Source organism: Podarcis muralis, chromosome 8, assembly GCF_964188315.1.
Source record: "Podarcis muralis chromosome 8, rPodMur119.hap1.1, whole genome shotgun sequence".
Taxonomy (NCBI): Eukaryota; Metazoa; Chordata; class Lepidosauria; order Squamata; family Lacertidae; genus Podarcis; species Podarcis muralis.
The window spans coordinates 721,739-740,600 of NC_135662.1; the positions used below are offsets into that span (position 1 = coordinate 721,739).

The 18,862-nt window shown below is 51.0% G+C and overlaps 1 protein-coding gene across 2 annotated transcripts in view; it reads left to right on the forward strand.

The window, feature by feature from the left end:
• WDR97 (WD repeat domain 97) overlaps positions 1-18,862 on the forward strand; it is a 49,371-nt gene continuing 30,509 nt past the window's right edge. For both annotated transcript variants that reach the window (XM_077932652.1, XM_028735920.2), the window contains exons 1-12: positions 1-895; positions 2,175-2,368; positions 3,029-3,210; positions 5,108-5,697; positions 9,783-9,904; positions 11,347-11,995; positions 14,166-14,314; positions 16,232-16,468; positions 16,574-16,664; positions 17,708-17,840; positions 17,948-18,075; positions 18,655-18,730. In XM_077932652.1, coding sequence (XP_077788778.1) covers positions 2,344-2,368; positions 3,029-3,210; positions 5,108-5,697; positions 9,783-9,904; positions 11,347-11,995; positions 14,166-14,314; positions 16,232-16,468; positions 16,574-16,664; positions 17,708-17,840; positions 17,948-18,075; positions 18,655-18,730 — 2,382 coding nt within the window. In that variant the 5' untranslated portion in view covers positions 1-895; positions 2,175-2,343. The remainder of the gene's footprint in view (positions 896-2,174; positions 2,369-3,028; positions 3,211-5,107; positions 5,698-9,782; positions 9,905-11,346; positions 11,996-14,165; positions 14,315-16,231; positions 16,469-16,573; positions 16,665-17,707; positions 17,841-17,947; positions 18,076-18,654; positions 18,731-18,862) is intronic.

The window sequence follows — 18,862 nt, forward strand, 5'->3', positions numbered from 1 at the left end:
GCCTGGTTGGGGGGCCACAGCCTGGCTTCCTGCTCCTGGTGCGTTCGTGAGAAGCAGCTCCTTCTCTGCTAACAATACGGAGCCCCCTTTTGAATTGCACCCTCTCCCCAAAGGTGCACGGGTGTCATAGAAGGAAGACCCCCTAACTGTGAACTGAGTCTGGATGCAACCTTTCTCCCTCTTCTGGGGCTCTTGAGGAAACGGACCCCTTGCTGGGGCGAGAGACGGCAACCTCTATCTCAAAGACCTCCTTGGGTTGCAGGGTGGGGCAGTGGTTAGAGCGCCCTGCCAGGATCTGGGAGAGAACAGCATTCCAATCTCTGCTTAGCTGTGAAGCTGGCTGGGCATGACCTTGAAGCCAGTCGCTGCCTCTCAGCCTAGCCTACTTTGTAGGGTGGTTCTGAGGAGAACATGAGAAGGAAGAAAACCCATACGGCCCCCTTGAGCTCCTTGAAGGGAAAGGTGGGGTGGAAACACAATATATAAGTAAATTAATAGCAATAAAAACTTCATCAGAGAAGGCAGACCACAGCCCGGTCACCTAGGAGACCAAAGGGATGCTCACTGATCTGCAGGGCTGGGGAAAACTTAAGCTGGCTGCCCTCCTCGCCCTCCCTCTGTCCACACTCAGGAGGTTGGCATCCCTGGGCCAACATGCAAGTGCGGACAGGCAGGGACCTCTGTTCCCTCCTGAGGACTGGCTGGCATCTCATTGCACCCCCTCTGGGCGTGCCAAGCCCAGCGCCCTGCCTGGAGGGCTCCCTGCGCCCGCCTGCATCCCTCCCCGGCTGCGTTTCCTGCCCCGAGGACCAGGCCCGGCCTGCCCTGCTAGTCAACAGAATGCCTGTCTCCATGGCAACGTGGCTCGGCCGGTCCAGGCTCCCGCAGGCCCCAGGTAAATGCTGCCAGCTTGCGGGTGGGCAGTGTGCTGCCCCAGGAGCCAAAGGAGACGAGGGGAGGCTCTCCTCCTGCTGCCGCCCCTCAGGGATGGGGCTGGGCAAAAGCCTGGGCAGGTGCCAGCTCCTCCTCCCAGGCCCTGATCCTGTGCCCTTCCTGGAGGCAGCCTGAGCTGCGGGCGGCCATGCTGAGGCCGTGAGGGCCTCAGGCGCACCACCCCCCCAGCCTGAAATGCGTGCAGGGGGGCAGCCTGCCCTTTGTGAGGGCTTCCTGAGAGAAATGGGGCTGTCGCTCTGGAAGAAAGTGGAGTTGTCAGGTGTTTGGGCCTGAGCTCCAGAGGGGTACCTGCACTTTTTCAGGGGGGAGAAGCTGTGTAAGAAATGGGTGCTATAGCTTTTCACTGAGATCTGTGTGTGTGTGTGTCATTGGGGTCTCCTGATGATACACTGGCCTGCATTTTGTGGATTTGCATGTAGCAGGTCATTGTTATTCTGAGCTCCCCTCGGATGGAAAGCGCATCTCGTACATTGAACAATTGACCAGGCTGGTTTTCACGTTGCTTTTAAACATTTGCATTTCATCATCTAACCTGCCCTGGAAAGATTCTGTCTGACGATGGGATGGATCTTGATATCTTATTAAGAAACATGCATCTCTTTTACCTCGCCTGGCAGCACCATAGCTGTCAACGTTTTCCTTTTTTTAAGGGAAATTCCCTTATTCCAAATAGGATTCCTCGTAAGAAAAGAGAAAAGTTGACAGCTATGTGCTGAGATAGGACGCTCTCTAGTTGTGATTGTAATTGGTTTTAAACTGTTTTTAAGACTGAATTTTAAATGGTTGCAACCTTCCCTGGGACCTTATGGTGAAGGGAGGGTAAGAAATAATAATAATAAATCGCCACCACCATCACCATCGGGACAAAACTCATGGTGACTTTATGGTTTGTTAAAGAATCCATGGTTTAGGTTGATGTGCGATGAGACCTAGGATGGGTGGCTTCCTTGGGTGGCTCTCATTAGATCTTCTCCCCAATTCCCTATGACAGGCCTACTGTTGTGGGGAGAACTGAGCTGGATGTACATATGAAAAGGCACGGTACAGTACCTCCAATAAATATGGACTATAATTTGCAATTCTGCCTTGTCGCTTCCAACAGATGAGCTGAAAACCCTCTGCATTTCTACAGAAACACTCTCATGCTTAATGGTTACCTAGGGTGGCTAGGCTTTTAATAACATCATTATTAAAAAAAAATATTATTGCTACTTTTCCAGGTTCCAGTGCGGACCCCGTGCCTTGAAAGCTGGTTCCAAGTCCAGCCTAGCAGGTTCTAAGAAGGCGTTTGGTTCCCTTTGCCCTTCAGCATCCTCCGTGTGGATCAGCTGCTCTGTTCTCCCCTGATACGAGGAGTCTGCTGTCCAGAGCAAGGCAGAACTTACAGGGATGATGGAGGCGGAACACAGAAGCTGTAAGCAGGGTTGCATCGGGGTGGGGTGGTGTTTATAGCAGCCCTGGGGGGTCCAGACCCTGCCCCTGGGTGTGTTCACCAGCCTCATCATGCTGCTGAGCTAAGCCAGGACTGGTCCCCGAGGTGTGATGCTCTCAGGGGCTTGTGTGGGGAGAGAGAGACCCAGAGACAAATAGGTACAAATGAGTAAGTAAAGGGACCCCTGACCATTAGGTCCAGTCGTGGCCGACTCTGGGGTTGCGGCGCTCATCTCGCTTTACTGGCCGAGGGAGCTGGCGTACAGCTTCTGGGTCATGTGGCCAGCATGACTAAGCCGCTTCTGGCGAACCAGAGCAGCGCACGGAAACGCCGTTTCCCTTCCCACCAGAATGGTACCTATTTATCTACTTGCACTTTGACGTGCTTTCGAACTGCTAGGTTGGCAGGAGCAGGGGCCAAGCAACGGGAGCTCACTCCGTCGCGGGGATTCGAACCGCTGACCTTCTGATCAGCAAGCCCTGGGCTCTGTGGTTTAACCCTCAGCGCCACCCGCGTCCCCCTGTACAAATGAGTACCTCCTGTAAAAAGGGGGGAACGAAACAGCATCTCACAGGGGTGTGGAGGGAACCAACGGGTCACTTGTGAGTGACATCGTTATCAGCTCCCACCTTCCTCCAACAGCCACTCGTGGAGAGCGAAGGAAGCGGCTGCGCCTGTCCTCAGAGCCCTTTGAAAATACGAAGGAGGTGGGAGCGGAGGAGGAGAAGCAGAATGAGGCACAGCCGGTACCCAAGGCTCAGCCAAGCAGGGCGTACCTGCACTGGATCAAACTCCAGAAACGCCTCCGCCGCGCTCTGGACCTGGTAAATTTATTGGGGAAGAGGCCGGTCTGGCCAGAGGGATCCAGGTGTGTCAGCTGTGTCTCAGTGAAATCCTCAGCACCTGGGGATCAGGAGAGGAGCGGTGCCAGGGCACCAGCCGCTCGGACCTGCTCAGAAAAGGGCACCATGCACCTGTCTCAAGTATCCTGCTGCTGCTTCAGGTGTCCCAGAGATGTTTCCTGCCATAGCAAACAGGCTTTTGGAGGGGCTCACATGAACCCTCTTGCGGAAGGGAACACCCAGTGCCTTGAATGGTCATCCGTTGGTGCCTTATTCCTCTCTTCCTGCTCCCTGCAAATGTGCTCTGAATATCAGGGGCCAACAAGATGCCTGGGTGAGCCCTCGAGAAAGACCCAGGTCCCTCAGGGCTCTCCTCTCCTCACCTGGGATTCCTGGCACCTGGCCTTCAGAGGCATTTTCTGCCTCCAACAGGTGGCAGTAAAACACAGCTGTTGAAGCCAGCAGCTTTTGCTCGCCTTTTACTCCATGAATGTGGCACATATCCTTTTAAAGAAATCTGAGTAGGTGACCATGACCATGAAAGAGAACGTCAGGGCCAAGCCCTGTTGGTTGTCCTGAACTCCTCTGCCGCCCATTCTGAGCCCCCTCGCAGAAGGAGACAATACTCGCCGCTCCCTTTGTGGGACCTTCCTTAACATGTTTTGTTCTGCCATCAAAGTTTTTCCCAGCCTCCTGGTCCCCAAGAGCTCTCCAAGGTCCCTGGGACCTCACAGCTATAGTCAGTGGCGTAGCTAACCGCTCGGGTGCCGGGTGCGGGGGCGTGTCTTGCAGCTTGGGGGGCGGTGATCTGCGCCCATGGGGGGGTCAAGCCTCTCTGATGTTTGGAGCCTCTATTATTATTATTATTATTATTATTATTATTATTATATTTTATTAAATTTTATTTATACCCTGCCCTCCCCAGCCAAGACCGGGCTCAGGGCGGCTAACACCAGTATAAAAACAATTGATTGAAATACAACTTAAAAACAAGATTAAAATACAACATTAAAATGCAGCCTCATTTCAGCAGAAACTCAAAAACTTTTTGGGGGGATGAAAACGTCAAGTCTTCACCAAGGCCAAATATCCAGACTGGTCCTACGTGGGCCAGAAAAAAGCCAAGGAAGTCCCCAAATAGGAGTTCCATCACAGGAGGAGAAAGGGAAAAGGAAAGAGGGGAAGGGAATCAAGTTGATTCCAAGCCAAAAGCCAGGTGGAACAACTCTGTCTTACAGGCCCTGCGGAAATAAATCAGATCCTGCAGGGCCCTGGTCTCATGAGACAGAGCGTTGCACCAGGCTGGAGCCATCACTGAAAAGGCCCTGGCTCTGGTTGAGGCTAATCTGACTTCCTTAGGGCCTCTAGGGTGTTGTTATTTATGGACCTTAAGGTCCTCCGTGGGGCATACCGGGAGAGGTGGTCCCATAGATATGAGGGTCTTTCACCTCCCCCTCAGCTGTAGGGCAGCTGAGGGAGAGGCAGGAGGCAGACACAAGTCCCACGCTGCTGTTACAGGCAGCATGGAACCTGCAGCACCTAAGCCACCACATCACTCTCCTAAAAAGTTTTGTGAGCCCAATTTTTCTTTAATTCATTTTGTCACCCCCCCCCCAGTGATGACACCCAGGGCTGGCCACACACCCCTTCCTCTGCCACTGGCCTGAGCCCCTGGTGCCCATAGGGGTCTCTGCCCATGTCCAAGGAATGGGCAGCTCCCATGAAGCTTCCAGAAAAGGAATCATAACATGGTCAAGTTGGAAGGGACCCGAGGCTCATGCAGTCCTGGAATAAGCTTGCGCAGAGAGCGCTCCACTCGGCCCGATGCTCTTGCTGGTGGTGGGGCCAACGCTGCCTGTCCTTCCTCTTCCTCTTGCAGATGAAGAAGGAGGACTTGAAGCCCATCTACCTGAGCCACGGCCTGCAGCACCTGAGTCGCTCAGCCTTGGGCAGCCCCGTGCGGTGCGTGACGCATGATGTGCACGGGAAACGCTTTGTGGCGCTCGACTCGGAGAACAAGCTGCACTCCTTGAAGGAGGAGGGCTCCTACAAGAGCTGCCTGAGGGCCCCTGCCCCCATGGCGGGAATCCTGCACACCTCCCTGGTCAACCAGTTTGTGGCTTGGGACGAGGGCGGCCTCCAGGTCCTGGACTCCGGCTTCCAGCTGCTCTCCCAGGTCCGCTCCGCCATGCCCATCCGATGCGGGATCTACAGCGAGAACCTGAACCGGATCGTGACCGCGGGGGACGGGAACCTGACCATCTGGGACTTCCGCTACGGCTGCCGGAGCCTGCAGTGCCGCGTCGTCCTGAGCGAGGGCCTGGGGCCCGGAGACATCTTCTCCCACATCGCCCTGGACACCAGCAGCTTGCAGCCCCAGCGCTGCTTCGCCTCCAGCACGATGGGCGCTGCCACCTGGGATATCTCCAATGGGAAACTTCTCTCTTTCAAGAAGGAGCTCCACAACAGGTGAGGCTCCTCTCAGGCCCTGCAGAGAACCGGCCTCCCAGCAAGGAGAGAGGCCCCCACTGGGAACAGGCTGCCCCCATGGAAGGATGGACTTTCAGTGCTGCTCTCTTGGGGGCAAAGCTGGGGCAGGTTCCATCTTGTTCCGTCTTGGACTATTTAAGGAGCGGTTCCCAAACTTTTCTGGTCTGCCACCCACTTGGTTCTGTTAATTCATTTCCACTGGCCCCCCAACCCTCCTTTATAAAAAGCATCATTCGAAGCAATGGCTTGCACAACCCACTAAGGGAGATAATTATTGCAGATATTAATATTGTGCAGCTTGAAGCAATCGGATGCATAAAAACTGAATCCTATTAGAATACAAATTATTTGGACCCATAAATCAGATTCAAAGCTTCACTATCTGGAACTTCTTCAAAAACAGGTACAAAACAATAGTACCTCCAGAAAGTGTATGCATATTCAAGCACAGGTTCTTCTTCTTAAATATATAACATAATTACAATCTGCAAAAATCAAAGCTACCGGTATGTTTATTCCATAGCTTGCTTGTGTGAGCCTGGATCCAGCCTAAGTCTATGTGGCTCCTGGAGAGGGTAATTTACACCTCCTTCTCCTTCTGTTCCTGGGAACAAAGAGCCAAAAGGCAACTCCCTTTCAAAATGGCAAGTTTGCAATTGAATACCTTAATCATGTGACTTAAGGTTAAACACTGACCTGTAAGAGCAGAGAACATCATCAGTTAATCATTAACGCGCTTAGAGAGCTTCTTCAGAATGGCCCAGTGGAATTTTCCACTGCGCCCCACCCTGGCTGCGGCTAGTTTGACCCTCACCCTACCCCCATGACTGAGGAGCACCTCCACTTGACCTCCTGTGGCCCCAGCGTTATTTGTTTTTATGATTTCTTAAATTTGTTAGTCACTTTATATTGCCCAGGGCAACCCAAAGCAACTTGGGACTTGAGGAGGGAGGGGTTGCATTTATCCAAGGAAGCCAATGGGAAGTAGATCCCAAAGAGACGGGAGAGAGAGAGAGAGAACGTCTCTTCGCGCACAAAGCACAACGAACGTCCAGAATTCTCTCCCACAAGTTGTGGTGGTGGTGACTGAACCCTGGGGCTCCAAAAGGAACAGTTGGATGCCCCAATAGCGAAAGAGGAGGTAGAAGAAGCCATAAAAGAGTTAAAAAGAGGGAAGGCACCGGGGCCGGATGGGTTTACTGCCAGCTATTATAAAGAAATGAAAGACATATTGATAGACCCGCTGACTAAAGTTATGAATAACATCTTAAAGGAGAAGGACATGCCAGGAACATGGAGGGAGGCCTTCATTACAGTGATACCGAAACAAGATTCGGATCTCACACAAGTTAAAAACTATAGGCCTATATCTTTATTAAACTCGGACTATAAGATCTTCGCGGGAATATTAGCTAAGAGATTAAAAAAGATATTAATAAAGATTATACACAGAGATCAAGAGGGATTTCTGCCGGGCAGACAGATAAGAAATAATATAAGAAATATAGTTAATGTTATTGAATTTCTGTCCGAAAGATATGATAAACCAGCTAGCTTAATATTCGTAGACGCGGAAAAAGCTTTTGATAATGTAATCTGGGAATTTATGATAAAAAATTTGGAGGTTATGGAGATGGGCCAGGAATTTGTCAACGGTATCCAAGCAATTTATACAGATCAGAAGGCAAGATTGATAGTAAATAATGTCATCACGGAGGAACTGGAAATAGGTAAAGGCACAAGGCAGGGATGCCCACTCTCGCCATTACTATTCATAGTGGTCCTGGAAGTCCTTCTAAATGCAATTAGGCAAAACAAACAAATTAAAGGAGTGACTCTAGGGGCAAATGAATATAAAATTAAGGCATATGCAGATGATGTGGTCCTGACGGTGGAGGAACCCATAGACAGTATACAGGAAATCTTAAACGAAATGGAACAATTTGGCAAGTTAGCAGGTTTCAGATTGAATAAGAGAAAGACAAAAATGATAGTTAAAAATATGGATAGAGATAAGATGGAACTTTTACAGCAAAGAACCGAGATTGAGATAGTAAAGAAGATTAAGTACTTAGGAATCTGGCTCTCCGACAAGAATATTGATTTATATCAATATAACTATGTCCCTGTATGGAAAGGTGTAAAAAGAGATCTGGAGTCTTGGGCCAGATTGAAATTATCACTCTGGGGTAGAATAGAAACAATAAAGATGATGGTGCTCCCCAAACTGCTATACCTATTCCAAACGATACCCATAATAAAAGGTATAAAAATTTTTAAGGAGTGGCAAAGGGTGATTACAAGATACGTTTGGGAAGGGAAGAAGCCTAGAATTAAATTTAAATTTTTGACAGATACTAAAGAAAGAGGTGGCCTCTCCCTACCAGACATGAGAATCTATTACGAGGCAGCATGTTTGTGTTGGATAAAAGAATGGGTCAAATTGGAGAATAAGGAATTATTAGATCTTGAAGGAGTTAATAACAGATACGGGTGGCACGCTTACCTTTGGAGTGATAAAAAGAAGGTACACAAAGGATTTACAAATCACATTTTCAGAGGGGCTTTAATAGAGGTTTGGGACAGATACAAGAATATATTAGAGCCTAATATTCCACATTGGCTCTCCCCGCTAGAAATGAAATGTATTAAGACAATTAATATGAGGGGGAAGTGGGGAAATTATGGAGAAATGGTCTTTAAAGAAGGAGGGAAGTGGAAAATAAAACCTTATGAACAAATCAAGGCATTAACGTATGATTGGCTAAACTACTTCCAGATTAACGAAATGTTTAAAAAAGAGTTGAAGGAAAGGAGTTATGAAGAAAAAGATTCAATTTTTCAAAAGGAGATAATAAATAATGAATATAGAAATTTATCAAAAATGTACAATATACTGCTGGAGTGGCACATGAAAGATGCAGAGATGAAACCGGTGATGGAAAAATGGACTAAGGACTTAGGGTATAATATTAAATTAGAAGAATGGGAAAGGCTGTGGAAAGAGAACATAAAATTTACGGCGTGCACGTTACTGAAGGAAAATATGATCAAAATGTTTTATAGATGGTACCTCTCTCCTACTAAACTGGCAAAGATGTATAAAGTGGATAATAAATGCTGGAAGTGTAAATCAAAAGAAGGGACTTTCTTCCACCAGTGGTGGGAATGTGGTAAGGTTAGAAGGTTTTGGGAGGAGGTATATAACGAGCTGAAAAAGATGCTGAAGTATACCTTTGTGAAAAAACCGGAAACATTCCTATTAGGTATTATAGGGAAGGATGTTAGGAGAAAAGACCAGAAACTCCTCCAGTATGCGGTGACAGCTGCTAGAATTGTGATAGCTCAGAAATGGAAGTCGGAGGAGACCCCGACGGTAGAGGAGTGGAGAACAAAATTGATAGAATACGCTGAGCTGGATAGATTAACAGGGAAAATTAGACACACTAAAGATCAAAAATTTATTAAAGACTGGGAGAAATTCGTGTGTTATCTGGAAAGCAACTATGGGGTAAAAATAACGCTGGCGGGATTTAAAGAGGCTTTGTAATTAAATATTAAATATTGCCAAACAGAGATTGGGAGGTAGGGAAGAACAATCGGCAATAGGCAAAAAAGAAAGGAGTGCGTATCAAAAGGACAGTAACGAAGGATGATCAGCAACGCTGAAGGAAGTCTAAAAGGGACATGAGTGGTGATACAACGATGTGTTTTAGAAGCTTGGTTTTGTCTGTATGTTGTATTCTGTATATTATTTTTTTCTTTTTTTCTTTGTCTTTTCTTTTTTCTCTATTTTCTATTCTGTTATAAGAAATTTCAATAAAAATTTTAAAAAAAGAAAAAAAGAAAAAAAAAAGAAAAGGGGGGCAGTTCTTGGTTTGTGTCCTGCCGCTAATACCCCAGAGCCACCTGGCTGAGCTGCTTTGGGAAGCGGAGGGCTGGTCTGCATGGTCCATGGAAGCATAAGATCATAGAGTGGTAGAGCTGGAAGGGATCCTGGAGACCACGCAGTCCAAGAAGGACCTGACTTAACCCGGGCTGCTCTTCTTCGTCTTCTCTCCCAGGGTGATCACAGACCTCACCTACTGCGAAGTGATCGGCTGCGCCATCACGGCCTCACGGGACACAACCATCAAGGTCTGGGACAAGAACTGGCACATTCAGATGGTCTTTGTGGGCCACACGGGTGAGCGTGGGTGCGTCACTCTCAGCCAGGATGCGGAGAGAAGGGCAACTGAAGAATCCCCCCCCCCCAGCCGCTAGGAAGGCCTTTGGCAAGAGACCAACGCCTCTCTCCCCCTTAGGCTGGGACACCTCTGGCTCCTGCCTCCCTCGCAGGAGTGGCGTGTCCAAGAGGGGTGCCTCATCGTCACGGGGGCAGCCCGGGCTGCAGTGGCCCCTCTTTCCTCCTACAGGATAGTGTGATGGCCAGAAAGTCAATGGGGGAGTTTTTCCCAACATGAAAATGCAACGATGGGAGGCTGAACCTGTTGAATTTCTGTCTAGCACACAGCTGCTAAAAGGCATAAGGCTGCCTAGCAGTTGTTGATGTTGAATGACTCTAGGGCTTTGATAGGGTCTGCTGAGCCACCGTTGGACATTTGAATCCCTAACCTGGCCAAAACATCTAGCTACCGGTGTACAGTGGTGCCCCGCTAGACGAAAGGGTTTTCCGTTTCGGAGGCGCTTCGCAAGACGAATTTCCCTATGGGCTTGCTTCGCAAGACGAAAACGTCTTGCGAGTCTCGCCATTTCCCCCCCGCTCCCCCCCCTTTTTCTAAGCCGCTAAGCCGTTAATAGCCTTTTAGCAGCTTAGCCGCTAATCCTTTAATAGCCGCTAAGGCGCTAAACCGCTAATAGCGCTAATCCACTTAGCCGCTAATGGGGTTGCTTCGCAAGACGAAAAAACCGCTAGACGAAGAGACTCGCGGAACGGATTCTTTTCGTCTTGCGAGGCAAGTAAGGAGAACAAAGAGCTCAAAGCAGGACCAGGTGGAGCCTTTTCTCCTTCCTGCAGCTATTATTATTATTATTATTTATTATTTATACCCGCCCATCTGGCTGGGTTTCCCCAGCCACTCTGGGCGGCTTCCAACAAAATATTAAAATGCAGTGGTACCTTGGGTTACATACGCTTCAGGTTATGTACGCTTCAGGTTACAGACTCTGCTAACCCAGAAATATTACCTCAGGTTAAGAACTTTGCTTCAGAATAAGAACAGAAATCGTGCTCCGGCGGCGCTACGGCAGCGAGAGGCCCCATTAGCTAAAGTGGTGCTTCAGGTTAAGAACAGTTTTAGGTTAAGAACGGACCTCCAGAATGAATTAAGTTCTGAACCCGAGGTACCACCGTACAGTAGTCTGTTAAACATTAAAAGCTTCCCTAAACAGGGCTGCCTTCAAATGTCTTCTAAAAGTCTGGTAGTTGTTCTTCTCTTTGACATCTGGTGGGAGGGAGTTCCACAGGGCGGGTGCCACTACCGAGAAGGCCCTCTGCCTGCTTCCCTATAACTTGGCTTCTCACAGTGAGCTCTTCTGAAGATGCGTGAAGGCATCGATCCACTCCTGTCTCCATCCCCACATGGCTGTGACTGGCTCTGGCCCCCTTTGAGCTTCTTGTGCCCCCAGGTCCGGTCGTCGCTGTGACCATCTACCCTCAGAGGCCCCTCATCTTCTCCGCCTCCCAGGACGGCACCATCCGCACCTGGAACCTCAACACCATTGACCAGGTGGACCAGGTCCATTTGTCGGAGCCCGTGGAGACCCTGAAGGCCGTCACCCTTTCTCACGTCGTCTCCGTCTCCGGCTCGTCCCTGACCCTCTGGAAGATCAACAAGCTCTACTCGCTGTACACGCCCGTGGGCTGCCGCGTCCGGCGCATCAGCTGCGTCAACCTGGAGGCCCTGGGCAGCTTCCCCGTCCGCGCCCTCTGCGTCTGCCAGGACTCCACCGTGCGGATGGTGGACGCTCAGAGCGGAGTCATCATCGCCATACTCTTCCTGGACAGCCCCCGCCAGGGCCTGGACGTGGCGTACTGCCTGCCCCGGGAGACCCTCTTTGTGCTGATGGAGGATGGGGCCGTGCTGTGGGTCAACAGCGCCCAGGACCCCATGCAGGTCAAGAAGAGCCTTCCGGGCCACACCTGGGCGTCTGCCCCCTGCTGCCTCCTGGTCTACAGCCACGTGCTGGACCCAGAGAAGGCCTATTCCCAGTGGCTGGATGTGCTGGATTGCAAAGGCTACAAGAAGCAGTGGCTGAAACACCCGGATAAAAACAGGTAAAGTGGGTGAGATGGACGGGACTCGAGAGAAGCCCCTCTCTTTTTTCTCCAAAATTTTTAAATTGGTTTTCACAACATTATAAACAAACAAACATAAATCATAGCCTTATTGAAACTTTCACTTATTAACATTGTTAAGTGACTTCCTCGCTTCCCCGTGGTTGGATTTCATTGCATAGCCTTTTAACGGTTTTCCAAATCACAGTTCTTATAAAATTTAACTTAAACATTAACATCCTTAAATCTTCACATTATGAAATTAAACATATTAATTCATCACTTAACATAAATAAAATCCTATGCCAATTAAGTATCTGCAAGCTGTTTTCAGTTAATTTAACTTAACATATTAAACTAAGTAATCATTAAATTTAATCCACTCTTCCTGATACTCCTCCTCCTTCTGGTTACGGACTCTTCTGGTTAGGTCAGCTAGCTCCGAAAAATCCATCATCTTCATCTGCCATTCTTCTATCATTGGTAATTCTTGGGTTTTCCACTTTTTAGCTAACAAAATACGAGCGGCAGTTGTGGCATACTAAAATAATTTAACATCTTTTGAGAGAAGCCCCTCTCCCCTCCTTCATTGCCAGGGCTGCCAGTGGGTCTTACTCTCCGGTAGGCGCTGCTGCTGCTGCCACCCTCCCTCCCAACGACTCCTTCATCCTGCCTGGCAGCAGTTGCTGGCCAACGTTCCCTTATGAGTTAATTTGGCGTGTAAAGGCAGCCCACACTCTCGTCTGCAGACCCTCAGAAGAGCCTGCGGGGTTAATAATAATAATAATAATAATAATATATTTATACTCCACCCATTTGGCTGGCTTCCCCCAGCCACTCTGGGCAGCAAAACATTAAAATACAATAATTTATCAGATATTAAAAGCTTCCCCTGCGACTCCATTCCTAAACTCCCAGTAGCAGGACCTCCAGGCGCCCCGGCACATGGGATGCTGAAAACCAGAGTCTGCCCTGCCTAGCAGTGCCCAGGCTCCCCGCTCTGCTGGAAGGGCCAAGGCACCCGGGCTCTCCTCCTGACACACAGCAGACCACAACAGACACGGCTTTTCCATGTGCCTTGAATTCTGTATTTTACATTCCCCATGTCTGCCTGCCTTTTCCTCCACCCCCCGCTATTTTTTTATTTATTAATACTGTATTTTTTATTAATATTTTAACAATAAGAACACCAAACATCACATTTCAAAAGCAGGAGCTGTAGAACACCAAAACTATAATTTCCCCTTTAGAAACACGCACAATCACTGATTTGGTGTTGAGTCAACATATAAAATCACGGACGTGGGTGGCGCTGTGAGTTAAATCACAGAGCCTAGGGCTTGCCGGTCATAAAGTTGGCGGTTCGAATCCCCGTGACGGGGTGAGCTTCCATTGCTCGGTCCCTGCTCCTGCCAACCTAGCAGTTCGAAAACACGTCAAAGTGCAAGTAGATAAATAGGTACCGCTCTGGCGGGAAGGTAAACGGCGTTTCCATGTGCTGCTCTGGTTCACCAGAAGCGGCTTAGTCCTGCTGGCCACATGACCCGGAAGCTGGACGCCGGCTCCCTTGGCCAATAAAGCGAGATGAGCACCGCAACCCCAGAGTCGGCCATTACTGGACCTAATGGTCAGGGGTCCCTTTACCTTTACCTTTTACAACATATAAAATCATGATAGAATATGACAAACTAATCAAACTACAAGTAATAGCTATACCAAGTCATGATACACATAAAAAAAGGAAATAAAACAAAAATATCATGCAAAGTCTTAAAATAAATAATGCTTTGAGGTGGCTTGAAATTAGAAGAAGAATGAAACCTTAGACTATTCATAGAACTAAAGAAGTGCTAAGTGGCAGAAGGATGTTATCCCCCCCCCCCAGGTGAGCCAAGTTCACCCAAGAACCTGGGCGGGGAGAGGGGGGGGGGGTTAGGAAATGATGCCAAGCACACAGTTCAAAGCGCTGGTGCAAGAAGATTACCAGGTTTGGCTATGCTCACGAAATCTATAAAGTCAACCCAAGTTGCAGCAAAATTCTCTTTTTGAACTTGACTTTTCAGATTGGGCTTTTCTTTCCCCCGACCCCAGAAGCTGCCATTCCATCATGCATATCTGTCTGAACATACTTATCAAAGGACGCTTCTCTCTCTCTCCCCCCCCCCCCCAGGTTCCTGCTCATTTTGGGGCACAAAACGGGCTTCCTGACGGTGGTGGAGTGGTTTCTGGCCCGAGACCGGTACAAGGTGGAGGCTCACGGCTCCCAAGCGGTCACAGCCTTGGCTGAATACCCCACGCAGATGTGTATCATTTCGGCAGGTGAGTCCTCTGGTTAGGCAAACCCAAATATCAGGGATAGGGGGTGCAGAGGGTGATCTTCACCCTCCATGCATCCTGCCCCCCCAGGCACATGAGTACTGCCCGGCAGTAATACGGGGAGGAGCTCAGACCCCCGACCCACAAATATTGAGGGGGATGAAGCCCCTTCTGCCCTCTATAGTTGGTGTCTCCAAAGGTCAGAGAAGATCTTTTGGTAGTCCAGCTCTGGAGCTGCCTCCCCCAGGAGACCCTGACCAACGTGGATGGCTTTAAAAGAGGATGAGGTAAATTCATAGAAGCCCCTGGATGGATATTTTGCTCTGGGAGACTTAGCTTGGTCAGAATCGAATCTACCCTTCCAGAGTTAATGCTAAATACATCGCTTCTGGTCAATGAGCCACCAGAGCTGCCAGAGGGCTGTGAAAATTTGTGTCTGGGGCTTTTTAGACTCGCCTGCCCATCATAGCTGTCAACATTTCCCTTTTTGAAAGGGAAATTCCCTTATTCCGAATAGGATTCCTCGCAAGAAAAGGGAAAAGCTGACAGCTATGCTGCCCATACGCTCTCTGAAACCCAGGGGGCACCTTGGTTGCCAGATGTGAAATATCACATTTACTCAAGTGTAATGCTCACCTTTTACATCGTGAATATTAGGGTGCACATTGGATTTGATGGCGCATTTACAATCGCCAGCAAATCCTTTTTTGGTTTCAGGGTTTTGAAAATTGAGGTGTGCATTAGATTCTCATAAGTATGCTATACTGGCAATGTTTTCAGCTCTCCTGCCCCACTGCAAGGAGGGTACAGTTTGCAGCCTAAACGTCTCAATGATTTGTGCCCTTCAGTAGGACTTAGAGAGAGATAGGGGCCAGGAATTTAGCAGTTCAGAGGTTGATATAAATACAGGGATGCAAGAATCAAACCATTCATTGACGCCCCCTATTTTTGGGGACTCAGTTGTAAGAAAAGGGCGGGAGATGTATTCGTGTATAGGTAAAGGTAAAGGTACCACTGACCATCAGGTCCAGTCGTGACCGACTCTGGGGTTGCGTGCTCATCTCACTCAAGAGGCCGGGAGCCGGCGCTTGTCCGCAGACAGCTTCCGGGTCATGTGGCCAGCATGACTAAGCCGCTTCTGGCGAACTAGAGCAGCGCACGGAAACACCGTTTACCTTCCCGCCAGAGCGGTACCTATTTATCTACTTGCACTTTGACGTGCTTTCGAACTGCCAGGTTGGCAGGAGCTGGGACCGAGCAATGCGAGCTCACCCCGTCGCAGGGATTCGAACCGCCAACCTTCTGATTGGCAAGTCCTAGGCTCTGTGGTTTAATCCACAGCGCCACCCGCGTCCCATCCGTGTATAAGACACCCCCTAATTTTTGACATTATTTTTAAGAGGAAAAACCTAGTCTTATACACGGACAAATATGGTAATTCTGCTAAGTGGCTACAGCAAAATTCTGTGACTTTCAACAGTGGAATCCACCATAAGATATTTAGAATATTTGCTGGAACCAAGACCACTGGTGGGGGAAGAGGAGTGCGGGGGGAGCGCACCGCCCCCGGCAGCGCAATCCTGGTGGGGTGCCATCGTGGCTGCCCCCCGCCTGCACTGGGCGCCACACCCCTGCAGGCGGCATGCCCCGCCCCAAGGACACGCACCAGCCCTGCCCCAGCCTGCTCTCTGCCCTCCTGGTGCTGGAGCATGAAGCTCTGCCACTGAACAAGACCCCCGGCTAGAAGGGACTCGTGCATCATGCAGACCAGCCCCTCCAAAACTCAAGGCAATAACATGGTGTAGATCTGCAGAAACCAACCCAGGGACACTGGGTTGGGGGGGGGCAAGAAGGAGGAAGAAAGAGGAGCTTCCTCTGCCCCGGGGGCTGACCCTGTTCCTCTCCTTGCCCCCGGGGCAGGTGCCGACCGCACGGTGAAGATGTGGCGCGTCTTCCCCTACACCACGGAGTGCCTGGTCCCGCTCCTGAGCTTCTCCTGCGCCTCCCCTGCCTTGCACCTCTGCTCCCTGGGGGAGACGCTGGCGGTGGCCTTCCAGGACCCCCAGACGGCCACCTATAGCGTCGTCTACTACAACCTGATGAAGCAGACGCGCTCCGAGCACAAACCCGAAGACGACGCCCAGGACGACATCACAGGTGCGCGGGAGCCGGGAGGGCGCAAAGGCCAGGCCGGGGGGGGGAAGGGGGGCTCGGCTCTCCTGTCTCACGGCTGTCGCCCCCTCGCTGCCTCCCTCCCTCCAGGCCTCTGCTGCTGCCCCAACCTGAAGCTCTTCGCCTCGTCCAGCAGAGATGGATCCGTGAAGATCTGGGACATCGAGAACAAGCTGCTGCGGTGACTGACGGGCCGGATTCTGAATGGGGAATGGGGGTGTCCTGTGGGCCGGGGCAGCCCCCTCCTCCCAATGGGGCTCTCTCCCTTGGGGAGCCCTTCCAGCTGCGCACAGGGCCATTGGGAGCTGCAGGCCACAGGCTCCTCCAACTCAGCATCAGCCGCACCGGGGTCTCCCCAGACTTGGTCTCCAGCTGTTGTCAGACTACAATGCCCATCATCCAAAGCTCACAGGTCCAGAGGCCAGGGATGATGGGAACTGTAGTACAAAACCAGCTGGGGACCCAAGTTTGGGGAGCCCTGGTCTACACTGACTGGTAGCAATGGCTCTGGCAGGCTTTGAGCAGGGCTCTCCCAGCCTCACCTGGAGACGCCCAGGGCCCAGCCCCAGTCTGGCACCCTCTCAGTTGGGAGCAAGCGCCATGGGGATCCATCAGGCTTGATTCGGAGCAAGCCCACTCTGTGTCGTGTCCCACACAGGGATGCCTGCTTTGCTTGCAGGACAGTATGGTGCCCCCTGGTTGTTTTGGAGGCCGTTGGATGTTTGAAACGTCCGCCCTCCCCAATGCCTCTCGCGACACCTGAAGCTTCAAAAGAAAATAGCTGCAGACAAGCCTCATCCTCTTCTTCCCCATTTGGAGTTTCCATCACTGCTGCTCTCAAAATTCCTTTCCCACCTTCCCTTTAATTTCCCTGATCCATGCATTTCTTGTTTCTATTTAGAACTGTAGAGTTGGAAGGGACCCCCCTGGGTCATCCATCCCAACCCCCCACAATGCAGGAATCCCGGCTGAAGGATCCAATGAGACTTTATATCCATAGCGACCTTTCAAGCCACCATGCCTTTCCCACACGTGACAACCGAATGTTTTGCTGGGGTTTTAAAGCGGAGCTTAAGGCGGCCTCCATGCGCCTTATGGTTTTAATGTCCACGGCGGAGAGTCTGTGCTAGGCCCTCTGCTCTGGCTGCCCAGCCGGGGCTTGCGGGGGTTTTGGGAAGGGTCCCTGGAAGCCAAGCTCACCCCCCCCCCATTTCTGCCCTGCAGGCACCTGAAGATGAACAGCATCCCAGAGAGCCTGGCCTTTGCCAACCATTGGGGGGACCTGCTGGTTGGGCTGGAGAAACACGTCTTCCTCATCCACCACAACAAGTACCTGCCCAACTACTACAGGATGAAGGTCTGGCGTCCCTGGGGGGTGGGGGGCAGGCTCCCTGCTGCTGCCCCCATGCTCTTTGCTGGGGAGGTCTGTGCCCTGGGACAACGACCCCTTCCTGTCTCTTGCAGCTGCTGTGCGCCAGGTTCCTGGAGCCCCTCAAGGGCGTCCCTCTCCCCATCAGCGATTCCCACTTTGAGGCTCTGGTCAAGGAGAATGTCCGGCGGCTGAAGCAGGACCCGCCCTTGGAGGAGACCGAGTAAGATTCCGGAAAGCAGCCTTCTTGCTGAGCACCCAGTGCCAGGGGCACAGCATCTGGCTCCTTCCCTCGCTCTGGTGCCCCTTAGCAGGGCTGCTGAGACGAGGACACCTATGGATCTAGCGCTATCCAGGCACACAGGGCAAGTTGAGGGTGCAAAACGACAGGTCCCTGCCCCGAGGACTTTACATTCTGTCATTTTAGGAGGGGAAAGGAAATGGAAGGAGGGAAGAAACAGGGGAATCAGAGTGTTTCTTTGGTCAATTACTGTGTAGGCTAAGCTGCAGTGTGCTTTGGGGGGGGGGGGGCTGCAGGAGCTCGAGGTGTTGTGGCAAAGGCTCCATAGAAAGGTTGGTTTTAGAAGGGAGAGGAAGGAGGGCAGAGAGAAAGATCCCTGCTGGGTCCCTTCCAGATCTACCATTCTGTGGTTCTGTTTGGGGGGGCAGTTCCCAGGGCAAAGAGGCCACGGGGTGGCGCAGGGTGGGGCTTGTTTTCAGACAGGGAGGGCGTCCAGAGTCAGGATGCCAAGCTGCCTCTGGCGTCTCCTCTGTCACTCTCTCTCTCGTTCTCCCCACGCAGGTCCCCTGTGCCTGGAGCCCGCAGGATGGCCTTGCAGGAGTCCAGAGTGCTCCGCGACATCCACGCCAGGGCGGAGGTAAGGCCTGCCGTCCCCCCTGAGGAGACCAGAGCCGCTTCAAAGGGCAGCAGTGCCCTCTCTGGTGCCAAGGCCAGCTCCACAAGAGCCATGCGCCACTCAGCACCGGGGGAAGCGGCCCTGGAGTCCCGT